The sequence below is a fragment of the Artemia sp. Qi Xiang Cuo genome, chromosome 13 (genome assembly GCF_049724085.1).
Source record: "Artemia sp. Qi Xiang Cuo chromosome 13, ASM4972408v1, whole genome shotgun sequence".
NCBI lineage: Eukaryota > Metazoa > Arthropoda > Branchiopoda > Anostraca > Artemiidae > Artemia > Artemia sp. Qi Xiang Cuo.
In genome coordinates, this window is record NC_142806.1 from 37,655,723 (window position 1) to 37,673,526 (window position 17,804).

Below are 17,804 nucleotides of genomic sequence, written 5' to 3' on the forward strand. Positions count from 1 at the left end.
TCCAATCACTTTCAACTATTAAAAAAGGCACTAGCCCTTTCAATTTCCTATTGAATGAGCCCTTTTGAAGTTTCTACGACAACGCTTTCAATAAAAACCTTATATGCCCCCTGGGTATAACTTACAACCCTTTTCCTGAGGACTGTGGGGGGGGAGGGGTTGTCATCTTTAAAGACCTAATTTCCCAAACTTTCAACTACGTTAAACAAAATGGCTATCTAAAAATTTTAATAGGATGTGTTTGCGGAAAAGGTGGGCGTGAGAGGGGCGTCAATTACTCTCCACTCACTTTCGACTATTAAAAAGGGCAATTTCACTTTCCAAGTAAATGAGCCCTTTTTGAAATTTTTACAACAACTTTCTATATAAACCTTATATGCCCCGAGGACATAACTTACAACCCTTGCACTGAGGGCTCTGAGGGGGTTATCATCCTAAAAGACCTAATCACCAGAACTTTCGACTACGTTGAACAAAATGGATATCACAAAATTTTGATTGGATGTTGTTTGGGAAATGGTGGGCGTGAGAGGGGGGTTAGTTGCCCTTCAATCACTTTCGACTATTAAAAAGGGCACTAGCCCTTTCAATTTTCAATTGAATGAGACCTTTTTGATGTTTTTACAACATAGCTTTCTATAAAAACCTTACATGCTCCCAGGGCATAACTTACAACCCTTGTCCTGAGGGTTGGGGGGGGGGGATGGGTTGCCATCCTTAAAGACCCAATTTCCAAAACGTTCAAATAGTTGAACAAAAAGGATATCTAAAAATTTTGATTGGAAGTGTTTGGGGAAAAGGTGGGCGTGAGAGGGGGGTCAGTTGCCCTCAAACCACTTTCGACTATTAAAAAGGGCACTAGCCTTTTGAATTTCCAATCGAATAAGCCCTTTTTCAAGTTTCTACGACAAAGATTTCAATAAAAACCTCATATGCCCCCAGGGCATAACTTATAACCCTTGCCCTGAAGACTGTGGGGGGAGTTTCTTGCTCAAAAGTATAATTTCCTGAACTTAAAAATGGATATCTCAAAATTTCGATTGGATGTTTTTGGGGAGAAGATGGACAGGCAAGGGGTGTTAAATACCTTTAAAACCATGTTGATTTTTAAAAAGGTAGCTAGCAGTTTCAATTTCCGATCGAATGAACCTTTTTAGAAGTTTCTATAACAATGCGTTCTATAAAAACCTTATATGTCACCAGGGCATTATGTAAAACCCTTGCCCTGAGGACTGTGGGGGAGTGTCCTCAAAAACATAATTTCTATCTGGAAATCAACAACGCTTAACAAAATGGCTATCTAAAAATTTTGATTGGATATGTTTGGGGAAATGGTGGGTGAGAGAGGGGGGTTAGTTGCCCTCAAATCACTTTTGACTATTATAAAGGGTACTAGATCTTTGAATTTCCAATGGAATGAGCCCTTTTTTCAAATTTCTACGACAAAGATTTCAATAAAAAACTTATATGCCCCCAGGGCATAACTTATAACCCATGCCCTGAAGACTGTAGGGGGCTTGTCCTGCTCAAAGGTATAATTTCCTGAACTTTAAACTGCGTGGAACAAAATGGCTATCTCAAAATTTTGATTGGATGTGTTTGGGGAAATGGTGGGCGTGGAAGGGGTGTTAGTGGCCTTCCAATTACTTTTGACTATTAAAAAGGGTACTATCCATTTCAATTTCTAATCGAATAATCACTTTCGACTATTAAAAAGGGCACAAGCCACTCCAATTTCCAATTGAAAGAGCCCTTTTCGAAGTTTCTACGACAACTTCTTCGATACGAAGTGCCCTGCTCTAAAGGGAAAAAAAATAAATAATACATTGTGCCAGCATCGTTCTTATATGCCCTCAGGGCATAACTTAAAAGCCTTGCCCAGAGGGTTGTGGGCGAGTGTGCTCCTCAAAAACATGTTTTCTATCTAGAAATCAACTACGCTGAACAAAATGGCTATCTCAAAATTTTGATTGGATGTGTTTGGGGGAATGATGGACGGTGGGGGGGGGTCCAATCACTTTCGACTATTTAAAAGGGCACTAGCCACTCTAATTTCCAATCGAATGAGCCCTTTTCGAAGTTTCTACGACAACTCCTTCGATACGAAGTGCCCTGGTATGGAAAAAAATTTAATAATAATACATTGTGCCAACATCGTTCTTTACTTAGGCAGCGCTATTATGCTGTCTATGATAGATGAGCAGTATTGGCTATCTAATTCTAATCTTGGACTTCTAAAACCACCGCAGGATTCACTGTTGGTAAAAAATAAGCTAACCACCTGTGTAAAGCACGTATGAAACGTATAATAGTACAATTGTCTGCTATCCAAATGAAAACAGTTAAAGACTATAGTTATAGGCGAATATCTCTTGCCTAAAACTTCAGAAAAATCTCGGACTTGGGATTACTCCTAATAGCTGATAGCACTCCTTGGTGTAACCTAAAACTACTTCAGGCTATCACGCTTGACAGGCAGGTCTGGGTAGGGGTATGTAACGCAAGTGTAACCAAGCGTTAAATTATTCCTGAAGCCAAAATCTCCCTTAAACTCCCGTATGGTAGCCCTTTGGTATACCCCCTGCTGAGGAAGGCCAAAACTAAAAATAGGACTTTTACTCTCACGAGTTACACCAACTGTAACCCTATATTATTTGCCACCCAGGCCAGAAAATTGGGTAAAAGGTACAGAGTAACACAAAAAGGCTCATGTCTATTCTAAACGAATCATAAAATAGAACACTACAGTGTTACCAGATGCCTGGTTTAAAATTGTGCCGCCGTATAACTGAACATGTGCCGAAAGTGTCGTTTTATAGTGAAAATGCACCGAACGAACGATTTTCTCCTAAAAAAATGCGCCAATTTGAAAAATTCAATGCGCAACCTCAAAAAGCACCCAAATGGTGCAAATGCACCCCGTCTGGCAACTATGGAACACAATTGGAAATAACAATCTTGTCACTTGTGTTCCTCTGAGAGTCTGGGCAAGTGACTAATGGCAACGTAAAGTTGGCCGCAATCCAATGATGGTTGGGGTAAAATGAATAGCTAGTGAAAACAATTAAAAAGGTGGATCATAACTGCATACATCACCTGTTAGATGTTGACCCATCCACAAGCATGCAATTAGGAATAACCCGACGTAACCATATTTAAGAAATTTACCAAAAGAAAAAGGGACATTTAGCTGACATTGGGGGTACCCCAGTTCGCCCTTTCCAAAACTCAGACCCTCCAAGAAATAATTTATTACCGACAGTCCCATTTTCACCATAATATGGTCTTGTTGTTTTCCACTATACCACTGGTGCAGTCAGTCATAATTTCAGAATAGTACCAGAAAGTGTTTTTCTGGGCGGTTGATTTCTGGCTCAAAAATGAGGTCTGGACCGAAATTCCCCAGAGCATCTTTTTAGAAGATCAATCGAAACAACTGGTTTCCTTGATCAGAATGCAATCTCCGATCTTTTACCTTGTTCCCATACTTCGATCAGTCCCAAGTTTTACAGAAGTCTCGTATATGGCAGTATGGAATTCATTGAAGTTTTTCAACGTAAATTAGAAAATATTAAGGTACTTGACATATTTATCGACTAAAGCGTAGGAATAGGAAGTGAAATAACCTAGTTCTTTTCATTCCATTAACAACTATTTCCTAAAACATCAACTTGACACCCTGACATTACTATTACTACTACCACTAACTCACTGCAGCACTAACCCGGCTGAGGCCAAAATAGCTATGCACGTTCCTTCTCCATCCCAATCTGTTCAAAGCCTCCCTCTGTACACCCTCCCAAGAAGTTGCCATTTACCTTAAATCTTTCCCTACGATGTCCTCCAATCCCACTTGAGGACGACCTGCCTTTCGTTTGGCCCTAGACGGTTGGCTGACAAGGACAATGTTTAGAAATTTGTCATCCTTCATCCGTAGAACGTGTACTGGTCATCTCATCCTTTCTCTCATTATAGCCCTAGAAAACAGGATCGAACCACATTTTTCGTATAGCTCACCGTTTGAGATACGGTCAGTCAGTCGGGTACCTAAAACAATCCGTAAGCAATATCCCTGGAAGACATCTAGTAGATCCTCCTCCGTTTTTCGGAGTGCCCACACTTTAGAACCATACTTGGCCACTGTCATCACTGTAGCTTCCAATATTCTAATCTTGGTTCGCAGACTTATCTTCCTATTATTCCAAACTAGTTTCAACTGTGAAAAAAAAAACCTGGGTCTTGGCTACTCTACTTTTAACATCTTCACTGCATCCACCGTCTTTACTAATAATACTACCTAGGTAAGTGAAACTGTCCGTACATTTTTCATCTAAGATGCATAAATCATCAGCATAATCTAAGTCTAGGAGAATTTACTTCCCTATTTGATTCCGTGTTCTCCCATTGTCTTCTCTGTGCTCCTGACATTGGACATTATTAGTCCTTAAAAGGGAACATAACAGAGGTTTTAGTTCCAAAATCACTTAGTTTTAGCAAAATTGCAAAATATAAAAAGAAATTTTTAAAGCGAAGTTAAGACCTATAACTAACTCAAATTTTCCTAAATACGAGGGCATCGCAGCCACCTTGGACCCATCTTCTTTGCCCTAAAGTTTGATTAAGGGCTTCTTAAAAGTATTTTAGACTGACATAAATATACAAGTTTATAATTACAAGTTTTACCGAGTGTCGTAGAGAACCAGAGAACCTTTGAAAGGAAAATTTTATTGTTTAAAACAAATGCGACTATCAATCAATGAGCCCTGTCATTCTCGAAATATTCTGATTGAAAATTTAAACTTTTTATCACAATTCTTCTAGATAATTTTTGAACTTCTAGTTATACGATTCGCAGCTCCGTACAAAATCCAACTTCCACGGGGAGTGATAATCCCCGAGTTCTTGTCGTCATGATATCTACCTGACAGGGTTGTAAGATGTGGCTCAAATGTAGTACGAAGCGAAAGCTTGTAAATAATGGGAGAGGAATGTCGGGTCTGAACCAAACATGATCAAGGTGAGGTATTCTAGTTGAGTCTTTTGGGGCTCATACCTTTCTAGCAGCGCAGCTAATGTCCTTCTTTTACTTCCTCGTGGTCTGGCCTGATCCAACGGCTGTGAGAATGGGGTCATGATACTTGCCAGAATGAGTTACCGAATAAAAAAAAATGGTTGAAAGTGTGTGCTGATTTCATCTTTCGGTCTTTCTGGGTCTGGACCCGATTCAACCTCTGTTGGGGGCGGGGTCCATACTCGACTTGGTCTCTATGGATGGGGGAGGAGCGGGTTCTCTAAAGTTTTCCCATCATGGCAGCTTGCTGACGGCGTTGTTGGATCTCAGCCAAACATAGTGAAAAGAAGAGAGCTACTATCCTACGTTTGCCCTTTATAAGTCCGATCCAACCTCTATAGGCTGCAGGGGAAAAGTGTTCCTAAATTAGTTTAAGATGGTACCGTCGGATTTTTATCAAACTTAGTCAGAAGTAGTATTTCATGGGATAGCTCTACTTCTTTAAAGTCAGAGACCGATTTGGCCTCTGTACGAAGGAGAAGGAAGGGGGACCTTGAACTCTTGAGGACAAGGTATTTTTGATAGATCTCCAATCAATGGAACCTAATGGGGGACTCCTCTGTAATAGTTTTTTAGTTAGTACATTAATTTAAATTGAATGAGAAAAAATAAGTTGTTGAATCTCAACAAGGCTACTGGAAATGAAGAGATAGCGACCTAATCATGCTTCAGAAAGTCTGTATCCCTTCCAACCTTTTTGAAGGAGGGAGGAAAGAATGGTACATGTTCCAGAGGGTGACACCAGATCCAAACTAAGCTTGGGTCTTACTTGTGCTTTTGGGTGTTGAGGCAGAATCTGACCTCTGACAAGACAAAATGGCCCTAATTTCTTGTCATTGCTACATTTCCAGAAGAGACTGTCTGATCTTTCCCAAACATGGTGGAAATTAAGAATATATGTCTTAGTTTTGTCTTGAGTATTCATATCCAATTTGATCTTTGCGAGAGGGGAGAGATCCATCCATCCTTGTTTTCACAGCCAACAAAATGGGTTGTCAGACGTAACAAAAATTTGCTCGGCAGTAAGAACTATTGCTTATTTGTATTTTTTGGGGGCCAGGAGCGGTTCCTATCTTTATGAGGTGGGGGTGACAGTTCGAAATTCAGGTCATCAGGGAATCTACTGTGGGGTTGTTATATTTTAACCAAAGTTATTCAGAAGTAACACTTAACGTCCTAGTTGTGCCTTTTTAGAGTCTGGGATCGATTCGACCTCTGTAGGGGAGGAAAAATGGAGTCCTTCAATTCCTGTCATCCGGAACATCTGTCAAAAGAGAACGCCAAATCCCAATGAAACTTGGTGCTAAGTAAGAAGTAAGCTCTTCGTAGGTTTTTTTTACATGCTCCGCACTCGAGACTCGGGGTTTCAAAATGTGTCACACATTAATTTGTTGGTGGATGGGTGAAATTCATTCAGGGAAACTTGGTCAGCAGTAAGTTTGGGTTTTAGGCAGTCCACTCGACCGGGCTGCTATGAGGTATGGGTGACATCCATCAGAAATGCGTCATCCGCACCCATCAGAAGGGCTTATTGGATCGCAACTAAATTCAGTAGGGATAAGCCGCTAGGATTCGAGACCTTTAAGTAGTTCGAATATGATATATATATATATATATATATATATATATATATATATATATATATATATATATATATATATATATATATATATATATATATATATATATATATATATATATATATATATATATATATATATATATATATATATATATATATATATATATATGATATATATATGATATATATATGATATATATATATATATATATATATATATATATATATATATATATATATATATATATATATATATATATATATATATATATATATATATATATATATATATATATATATATATATATATATATATATATATATATATATATATATATTAAATGCGTAACCTAACCTAGGTACCTTTTTCTCCCCCTAAACCCCAAAAGAACAACAGTTTAAATATCGTCAACGCATTGAAAACCACGCTAAGCATTCATTACTGTATAGCAGTGTCTTGAATCAACCCATACAAAACGGGTCTTCTGTCGCGTCTCCAGTTTGACATATATAAAAGAGTGCGTTTAACATAAAAGTACCCAAAATAATACATATAGCAGTCCATCTGTCTTTCAGGATAACGAAACGAGATGCAGCACAAAAAAATAAAAATAAAATAAAAATATAGTATTTAAGGTGGAAGTAGATATTAACGTGGCAAAAATATTATATTGTGCCTTTTAAATGACAGTACCCTATACAAAACAGAATTCAATCTTTTGTGACTCAATAGTTTTATTGTAATGTTTCCGTATAACATTATAGATGTTGTAAAAAGCGCATTAAGATAAAATTGTTCTCAGTAAAAGAGAATAGAAAATATGCATAATTTTGCTATTTCTTCGTCTCTCTGGAGAAATATGAGTCCTAGAAATGTTGTAATAATCAACGAGAGAAAGATAGTGGGGAATCCCCCGAAGTTGTATATTTTTTATACTTCAGAGCTATATTTAAAATTTCCTGTCCGAGATACCTCATATTTTTAGGTATTGATGACTCGCAGCGTTTTATTTTGACTTTCTTCTTTAGAAAATATAAAAAAGTATTTACCTATTGAAAAAATTATTTTTCATATACAACACTTATTAGTGAGAAATACTAATAAATTTGTCCATTCATTCAATAATATACAGATGTTTGAAATTCCTAATAAAAATTCGTCAGACTCTTTCAATGTCATATTTTTATTCATTTTTTATACATAAGGATTTTGGAAAATATCACCTTTTTTCTCTACCTTGATATTTTCAGTGTGTCGCAGATATGTTAAATTCTTTGTTGTTTTATGAAGGCTCCTGTGATAAAAATTTCTATTGCTATTTTAATACTCTATTTTTTCATTTTTATTTTTAAAAATATAACTTCTACGATGTATTTTTAAAAGAAGAAGATAGTAAAAAAGAGACTTTTTACCCAAGTTTCTTACTAAGAAATGGCACAGTATCGTCTCGTAAGCATTTAAGACATTAAAGGGGGGCAGCTCTAAAAAGGTTTTGTGAATATTCCCATTTTGGGCTTTCATCGGCCATTTTGTCATGGTCATCTAGCTGAGCATAATGGTGAAAGTGCAAAATGAGATATGGTCTGCCAGGGTATCTACCTGCTCAATCTAACAATTTACTCAGTCCTATTTAACTTTATGTCAGTGAAAGTGGGTACAGGGCAGGTACACTGACAAACTTATTGCTTGAATCGGATTTTTATTGTTCACAGGTACACCGTCAAGAATCAAAACAAACTCCCTCCAAAAAGGTGTTTTTGAGCAAATGGCAATTTGAAACTTAACTTTTGACTTGTAGTGGAACTGACTGCGATATATATATATATATATATATATATATATATATATATATATATATATATATATATATATATATATATATATATATATATATATATATATATATATGGTCTAAAAAATGAGATATGGTCTGCCAGGGTATCTACATACCCTGGGTATCTATATATATATATATATATATATATATATATATATATTCGGTCTAGGATTGATTGGAATCCCAATAGTTTTTATTGAGTGATCCTATAATCATGGGCCTTTTCTATCTGTCTTTGAGTTAGTGTTTAAACAACACGTGTGTCATCCCCCGTATTTATAGGACATGGAGTCTTCAAAGAGACGAACAAATTGAAATAAAAATTGCCACAGCTCCAAAACAATATTTACGAAATTAAAGTCAATTTAGAATATTTTGGGAAAGCAATATTAATTACTCTAATATTGCTTTCCCGAATCAATATCTTCAAAAAATGTTTCACGTGTGGGAACTATGTGGAAATCTACTAAGAAATAGAACGAGTAATTGACGAGGACCTATGGTAAATTACGCATAAATAATTAGATGGCCCATTAATATAAAGGTACCTCTGTTCATTTATTAGAAAATATAGATGGTTACAAAAATTGTGATAACCCCGTGCCGCTGAAATTATCTTTTTTTTTTTTTCTTATTTTTATTTTTTTTTTTTTTCTTTTTTTTATTTTTATTGTCAAGAGAAGCTTGATTTGCTCAATAGTGTTGGTTTATTTATTAATTGTGTTTATCCCTCATCGTGATATTGTAGGTATTTTCACCGTAATGTGCTACAACGTATTATGTGACAAATATGCAACGCGAGCACAGTATGGCTACTGTCCAACTTGGGCCCTTGATTGGGAATACCGAAAAAAGAACATCATGGAAGAAATTAGGCATTATGCTGCAGATATCATCAGCTTACAAGTGAGTCTCTTTGCACTGCCTTTACTATTAAAGCTATAAGTTAACTTGTCTTTTTTTCTGAATTGGAATGGGGCTAACTATTTTGAGATAGATGAGGAATCGGTATACCAAGATCAAATACCCATGGAATTTACATATAAATCTCAGCTCTTCTTCTTTTCTTTCCGGGGGTGAAGAGTTTGGCTATTCCAAAGGAGGATTTGTCTCTTAGCTCCCTTTTTGGGATTGATGCTTATGGATTCGTAGCCATATTCATTGTGACAGAAAATCATGAAACTTCTAGTGAGATACGCAAATGCTTCCCTAATGCATGATTTTGTGTTGGACACCATACCCTTAGGTGTACACGACCATTACCCTTTACTCCATCTCTCCATCATAGAGGTCAGACTGGGTATATATCAACTAAAGTCATAACTAGGAAATAAGTTATTACTTTCCACTAAGTTTGATGGAAATCCTGCAAACCCTTTGGGTGGATATGGCCTGATAAAGAGAATTTAGACCCCCCCTCAAAGGTTATTGTGTCCAGACGCTGAAAAACTACGGTCTTTTACTTCCTATAAAGTTTGTTCAGATAAGACAAACCTGTCTGGCAGGTGTACAAATGAAAATATTCTGGGAACCCCCTTCCTCCCTCCAGTCGGATCGCAGCCATTACATAATCTCTAAGGACTTTTCATCTTTTCATCACAGGAATTGTTTAATTTGGATTTTTCATCATATTTAGTAGACTGAAATTATATTAAATCCATTTTGCTCAGTAAAAACTAGGAATTCAGAGGATTTTTTTCCTCCATTTCGCAATTCCGAAACTGAAAAAAAAAAAAATCGAAATTTTATGTTTTTCCGTTTCCAAGCTACAGACCGCCGATCAAAAGGAAGAGAAGATAAGAAATCACGCAAGGATTAGTGTTGCCACGCGTAACAATTTTAAAGAAAAAAAGAGAAATTATAAGGTGTTTGTGATGAAGAGAAATGAATGAAACACGTTTTATAAAGGTGTTTTAAGAGAAACACAGCATGCAAATCTTCCACTAGAAACACCGTCTGTAGCTGAGTCAAACACGAAACAATCTGTCAAATGTCTTAATATTGTCAAAATCATGTTAGCAGTTCTACCATCCTTTTTTTCAAAAAGGATTTACTTGTAGAAAAAATGTCAAAATGTAAATAATACAATCCCTTTCAAGTGTAAATAAAATGAAATACATCTTGATTAATTTCCTAAAACTGAACAAAAGTGGGGACCTTTTCCCCTTGCTTTATATCAAGACACCTCTTCCTTGAACCTGATAACTGGCAATCTGCTCGGAGTAGAGTGGTCAGCCCTCTTTCCTCTGTTAATACATTTATTACTTTAAAGTAGATATATTTATCCTGAATATGTTTGGTTCCATCCTTAGAGCTTTCTGTTGTCCTGAAACGTATTGCTCTCCTTTTCTCAATTGCTTATACTTAAGCAACTTATGACAAAATCATTTTCACTCCACCTTGAAAGCCTACAAATATTTCATTTATTGAAAAAGAAAACCTTTTCTCCATTTTTTTTTTTTTTTTTTTTTTTTTTTTTTTTTTTTTTTTTTTTATAGAGCTAAGCACCGAAAGTAATTTTTTAGTTGTCTGTTACTCCACTGTAAAATGTCCCCTTTTGTAGTTTACCGTATTTTAGATTGCCGCAGCAGGTATACTCTTGGCATTTTTTGTTCAAAAAATAATAGTAAATCGTGAAGAAAAAACAATGGGCTTAACCCTGGCCGAAATTCAAGAGTTGTAATTCATTTGGTTTTACATCCAAGTAGAAATCGCAATGAAAACTGTGTGGCTGTCGACATTGACACAGTTTTGAATTTCGGGTTATCAATTTTGACTCTCGAGCATTTGCAAACTTTTGGCACCCATTTTTGCAAAAATAAAAGCGACTTAAAATTTTTGTCAAGTAAACATATGAGTTGGCTGGACATTACCTTTATTATGTAAAGGAAATATATAGAAACGTAACTGATAAAGAATTAGCACTATCCGTACCTACTGTATTTCTATTCATATAAATACATCATTTCGAAGCATTCTGAAATAGGTTACCAGTGCTGGGCCTTGGAACCTTTTTGAAGTTACATATTACATTGTGTAGGGAAAGAACTAAAAAAGTATTTGGTAGAGTTCTTGGAAATTCTAAGAGCTATGGGAGGACCAGATTTTCTGTAAAAACACGGAAAAAATTATCTAGGATGAATGAAACAATTATTTTATGAAACAATTATTTGTACCGCCTCCACTGCAAGTGGATAGAAAAAAATATGCTATTTGGCTGTTAAAGGTCTTAAGTGTTTACGTATCGATCTCTAGTTTAAGAGACATGTATGAATAACTCCTAATTTTTGGCAATTGAGCATTTTAGTGAAAGTGTTCGTAGCATCCAGTTATGTATACGGTGTATTCTGCTCGTAATTAATTAAGTGAGCTGTTACTATTGCTACTACTAATACTAATAACAACTCACGGCAACACCAAGCCACCTGAGGCCAACACAGCTAAGCACTCTCCTCCTCCAATCTATTCAAAACCTCTCTCTTTACATCCTCCAAGAGATTTCAATTTCCCTTAAATCTTTTTTTACAACCTTCTCCCAACTCATTCGGATTACGAAATTTCAGTTTAGGGGAGGATGATGAATCAGGGATTATTTTATGACTATGGAACTGATTAATATTAGAGAAAAAACTTCTCAGTCAGTTCTCCACTGAACCCTAGGATACCTGAAAGTACTTGATGCTTCACAAAACAGAGGGAGCTACGATGATATCCCATGTGCAATGGGAAAATGTTGATGAGATGTGTATTTATTGTGTAGGGGTTCCTGATGAATCTAATTTATTTGAATAATTACGTATTGGCTAAAAATTCGAGAAACATTGCATTAGACAAAATATGTATATTATGTGTTTGCTTTCTTTTTTAGGAGGTTGAAACAGACCAATACCATAGCTTTTTGAAACCTGAACTGGAAAGAGATGGATATCAGGGGATATTTTCGCCAAAATCACGAGCCAAAACAATGTCCGAATCAGACAGGAAATATGTTGATGGATGTGCAATCTTCTACCGAGTTGCCAAGTTAGTTAAATATAGCTTCTATCTCTAACTAGAATCATGTGGTCTTTATATGATAATAATCGATAAATAATGTTACAAGTGGTATCCTTCAATAGGCTGATAAATGTTATAAAATGATTGTTGATTATAATATCTCGAAAAAAAAGTACAAAAAATGAAAAATGAAATGAAAAACTTGACTTGAAATGCAGAAAAAGAGCATATTTACTTTCGGTGTTAAGTCTGCTAACCCAGGTGCTTTTTGCATGGAGGGGGTGGGGGCTGGTTTAATACAGTAACTGGCTAGATATTTTCAAAACAATTTTTTGGTAAACTTTATGTCCTTTCATAGCAACTGAACCGTCGATTCGACGCCCTATAAAACAAATTTAATTTACATAAAAACCGTGTTCTAGTCGTAGGTCTACGGGTGTTTTACAAAAATATAAACCTCAGATCTGTTTCAGTTACATTTAACCAAGAAGTCCGAATATATCACCCATGAGTTTGTAATAAGTGTGTGTTCATTTTTGTTCAATTTTCCGGTGTAAAATCACTGTTGAACTAGGTGTTACGAACAGTTACTAATTACATATAGAAGATTAAAATAGGCTTGTTTGTTAAGTTTAATTTTAAGGACTGGATGGCCAGAGCCATCTCCTAAATGACCCGGGTCATTCAAAAGACGTGAAGGTATACCTCAATTTATAGAAGTTTTTTTTTTTTTTTTTTTTTTTTTTTTTTTTTTTTTTTTTTTTTTTGTATATATAATGACTGATAATTTGAACAAAGATAATTTTTAAAGGCCTAAAAGATGCATTAACGACAATTTTGTTAACAACCGTTTTGTTGTACAAGCAGAGTTGGTTTTAGGGGGTGGAGGGGTCATTTGCCCCGGGCGCATAAATTTTAGGGTGTAAAATTTTAAATAAATAATCTAATATTTATAATCGTCTTGTAATTTTTGAAACGTTATTTCTATTAAAATAAAGTAGAGGGGACAGTTGGCAGTAAGTATAAGCAAATTGAATCCGAAATTTTCTTTTTTCCCATATCTTTTCCCATATAAATTAAGAAAGGTCAGATGTAGATAAAGGAGCAATTTTGTTAATAAATGAAAATGCTGTTAAAATTTGGCCTGCAAATTTTTTGGACCGAAGAAGGGGGGGGGGGGGCTAATCAAGATTTTGCCCCGGTCTCAAGAGAGGACAGAGTCGCCACTGTGTACAAGCGAGAAAAGGAAAAATTTTACATTTTAGGAAAACTAGATGGATCTGAATGTTTCAAGGGTCGACTAAGGTACTGGAAAATTGGTCCGACAAGCTAATCTAAACTGATCAGTTTGAAAGGATTGTGTATAGATCCGCACTAGAAAATAATTGTTAGCACGTCCTTTTGAACTTCTGCAGGTGATTGGGTTCGCTGTGACTCAACTATGTAAAGAAGCTTGGGCGTATTGTTCCTTGTCTACCAAAATTGACCTTGTCTACCGAAATTTTCTAAGAGTTGTAAAGATTGGCTTTAAAATCCAATAGAAAATTGTTCAAATATTTAAACCAGAATGGAAGTAATTTTGCTGAATGCATCCAAACAACGATACAGTAATCTGAACAAGAGGTTTAACTTTGTTCTCGGGACTAGTTTTTAGCTCAAATAATGTTCCCAGCCGTAGGTTTTCACTTGCGTAACCAGACGGTGGCTTTCGGAGATGATGAACTATTAGAGATTTTGGAGTTTAATGACATTGAAATTACGGTAATACTGTTTTGAGTATAGCTGGACACTAGAACTTCAATTAGAATATAAAGAAAATTTCTGGTGTTTTCTGCATTATATAAATTGAACTCCCTGAACGTGCAAGTCCTGCTAGATCTCGATGCCCAGACATATGTCCAGGAAGCTGCTATTCTCATGTAAAATTTGGCTAATAGAAATTTTCGACAAGAGTCTAGTTCTAGATTTTTGAACTCAACGTCCTGACAGCAAACTCTGTCAGTCATGGAACTTCTTTTGTCGCCATATTTACTATTTGTGCTAAATAGCGGTATGGATGTCCAGCTAGATTTCCATACCTAAACATGTGCTGGTCAGAAGTCCATATTTAGGCATAAAAGTACAGCTTGAGCTTCATGCCACCACTGCATAAGAAAATAAGCAAATTTCCATCTATACACATTTAGTAGACATATCAGTATGGCGAGCTTACTGGTATTTTTTAGAATTTCATAAATATTTCTGAGTTAAATTGAGGGTTTTATTATTATTATTATTCTTTGTAGTATCGACCAATATTTTACTTTCACAAGAGAATTGACCACAGTAATAGGCATTAAAGGAAATTAAATGTTAACATTAATTACAATAAAAAAAAATTTTTTCTTTGAGAGGGATCTATCGTCCTTAGCCCTTCCTACAGCTACAACACTATTTGATATATTTTACCTTATGTCTAAGGAGTTCAGTTTCTCAGTTTGTATTGATAGTTTATTAGTCCACCGCCAAGTGAGGATGTACTCTGGACACTTCAATAAAACCTTTCCGGATTTTCATAATTGTTTGTAATTGATTTTTTCTGACTGTTTTTCTAGACCCCCCCCCCTCCCCCTCTTGAAAAACGTTTCTGCTAACGTACTTATCAACACATGATTATGTTTAGTTTTTGTGTTTCCTATTTTGTTATTTTATGATTTCTCAAGATAATTAACCTTTTAGATTTTCTTTGGTATCAGATCGGCTTATTGAATTCAATCAGTTAGCAATGGCGAATGCTGAAGGTTCTGACGACATGTTAAATAGGGTCATGACCAAAGACAATATTGGACTTGCTGCCATTTTGGAAACGAACGAAGCCGCCTGGAGTAACGGTAATCATCTCTCATATCTAACTGTCAACATTTAGAACGCATCTAAGCCACAAGGTTGAAAACTTAATTGTTAGTATAATATTAGTACACAGAGACGTCACTTATGGAGGGAGGGGGATGCCCCCCAATGTTTTCAGCCAGTCGTTTTTTTTAGTTTTTTTTATTTGGTAAATGTCCTGATGGAAATATATGACGTAAAATCAGTGAAAGAGGATCACTGGCGAAAAAGGGTGCAAAAATGTCATGTATACATTTGATTTTTGCAATCTTTAAGCCCTGCTGTTTTAGTGTTCAATATTCATGTGGGATCAATGTTTTCTCTGCAACACTCTCCAAGTGCTTTTACGTAGGTTTTACATAGCTGATTTCAAGAGTGACAATGAATATTCTTGAAAAATATAGAATGGTGGAAAATTCTATAGGGGCACCAGTTCACGAAAATGTAGGGGGAGGGGACTTCTTAACTTAAAAAAAAATAATATACGAAAAAATGTATTTTTAAAATCTCGGGGAGGCATTTTTTTTTTTTTTTTGCTTTTTTCGATGAAAATGCCAAAAGATGTATTTCTCAAATATAGGGGGTGAAAAGGTCTGAGAGCATTTGCCCCACCCCCTGCCTCCTCACAATTGCCGCCTCTGGTGTACTAAACGCTTTTAATTAGATTTTACCATCTTTCTTTACTTTAAGAATCTATGTTTTTCTACAAAACTAAGCGCTTCCTCATAAGAAGCGTTACAGGTCTTCAAGGAGTTTGCTTTTAGGAATAACTCCTAAGAAAATTTCTGCCGTAACGTTCTTCCAAACGAATGCAGTTCTATGTTCAGAGACATTTATAATTCAGAGTAGACACACGTAATTAATGTGCCTACCCTCCTATTTCAGCCAATATAGCTTACTGAAATAGACAATGATTTAATTTTCTAATCAAAGGTTTGGCGATTATATATTTTCATTATAACTGATTATAATAATTATAATTTACGGTTCCAATTTCCTTATAAATTCAGTTATATTTTAGTTCAGTTATTTTTATTATAAGACAGAAAAGATTTGGCGATGGAAATCCAAGACTTGCACATTTAAACTTTTTTCAGTTTGTTTTCTGGTCTATGTTGTGCATTTCGGTTGAGTGTGAACCGTTTTTCTCCAAAGAGTCGGTATATTTTCCTCTGTGGATTGGTTTAAATGGTTTTTTTTTTCTTGAAACCTACCAGCAGTTAAAAACAATCCATAGCCAGAGGGAACGGCCCAGTATAAAGAACATTCTAGTAAGCAGTATAAATACAAACTATTTGTCAATTGAGAATAGTCTAGTTTTCTACATTGTTTCATAAAAAAATAGTGTGCTTCTTGTAACAGGGTGTAAATGTTTTATATTTCTTCGTTAGACTATTATTACTAGGCTATTAGTCTACTAGGTTATTAGGCTATTATAATCAAGTTTTGATCCGTGCAGTAACACCTTCCTTTAAATCATATTCTTTTTGGAGGGTTTAACCTTAAAAGGTTCTTTTAACCTATTTACATAATCAACTAACAGAATTGTCGTTCTATCCCCCCCCCCCCCTGGCTATGTCAATGTATGTGCTGAAACAAAGATTATTGATTAGTTCAAAAACTGTCTTGAAGAACTGGTACGCTGGTATAATAAGTGTTTGATTTTTAATTGGGTAATGACGAAAACTATGTATTTTGCAGTGACTATCACCCTTGTTGTTATCACATTTGTTTTAGTCCGAGTTTTTACATGCCAAAACACTCACTGCCTTGTAGATACAATTGAATGCTCAGTCAAAAGTGTTTTGGTTAGACAGCTCTGACCACTTTAGTATCTACGTAAAAGTAATATAAATAACTATTACTTTAGGTTTCCCAGCGGACTCAAAGCAGATTCATCAGCCTCTTGTTGTCTGCACAGCTCACATTCACTGGGATCCAGAATACTGTGATGTTAAATTGATTCAGACGATGATGCTTATGCATGAGCTGAAGCAGTTTATGTTGGAAAGCGGCCGAAATCTCCGCAAAAGCCTTGACCCGTCCACCACTAGCTTCCTTCTCTGTGGTGACTTGAATTCACTGCCTGAATCAGGTGACATTCTTTGTGTATACTTGATTAAGGCTTTGATTGAAATCCTGGGGGGAAATGCTTTGTAAACGTGCGTAGCATACTTTCTTTCGGCTCTACGGAAACGCAAGTAAACAGTGTGTAGCTGGAAGTATTCACTGAATAAAGAAGTATATCTGCTTGTAGTAACAGTGCTTGTAGTAACATTGTCTAGCAGGAAGTATTCACTGAATTAAGAAGTATATCTGCTTGTAGTATTGATCTGCTGGCGGATGACTTCCTCAGATAAGCTTTCTCTCCATTTTTTAATCAGTTTATAAACCAAATACATTTATGTCGTTCTCTCTTGTATAACGTTAATAAAGACAATATTGCTGA

General features: G+C 35.7%; 2 protein-coding genes across 2 annotated transcripts in view; both read left to right on the forward strand.

Annotated features, from left to right (window-relative positions):
* Tmtc3 (Transmembrane O-mannosyltransferase targeting cadherins 3) overlaps window positions 1–17,804 on the forward strand; it is a 586,368-nt gene that overhangs the window by 72,359 nt on the left and 496,205 nt on the right. The gene's annotated exons all lie outside the window — the stretch shown is intronic.
* The window catches only part of twin (CCR4-NOT transcription complex subunit 6-like twin), a 77,948-nt gene that overhangs the window by 39,784 nt on the left and 20,360 nt on the right, over window positions 1–17,804 (forward strand). Inside the window, exons 3-6 of the mRNA XM_089099612.1 lie at window positions 9,240–9,397; window positions 12,360–12,514; window positions 15,206–15,357; window positions 17,226–17,450. Coding sequence (XP_088955738.1) covers window positions 9,240–9,397; window positions 12,360–12,514; window positions 15,206–15,357; window positions 17,226–17,450 — 690 coding nt within the window. The remainder of the gene's footprint in view (window positions 1–9,239; window positions 9,398–12,359; window positions 12,515–15,205; window positions 15,358–17,225; window positions 17,451–17,804) is intronic.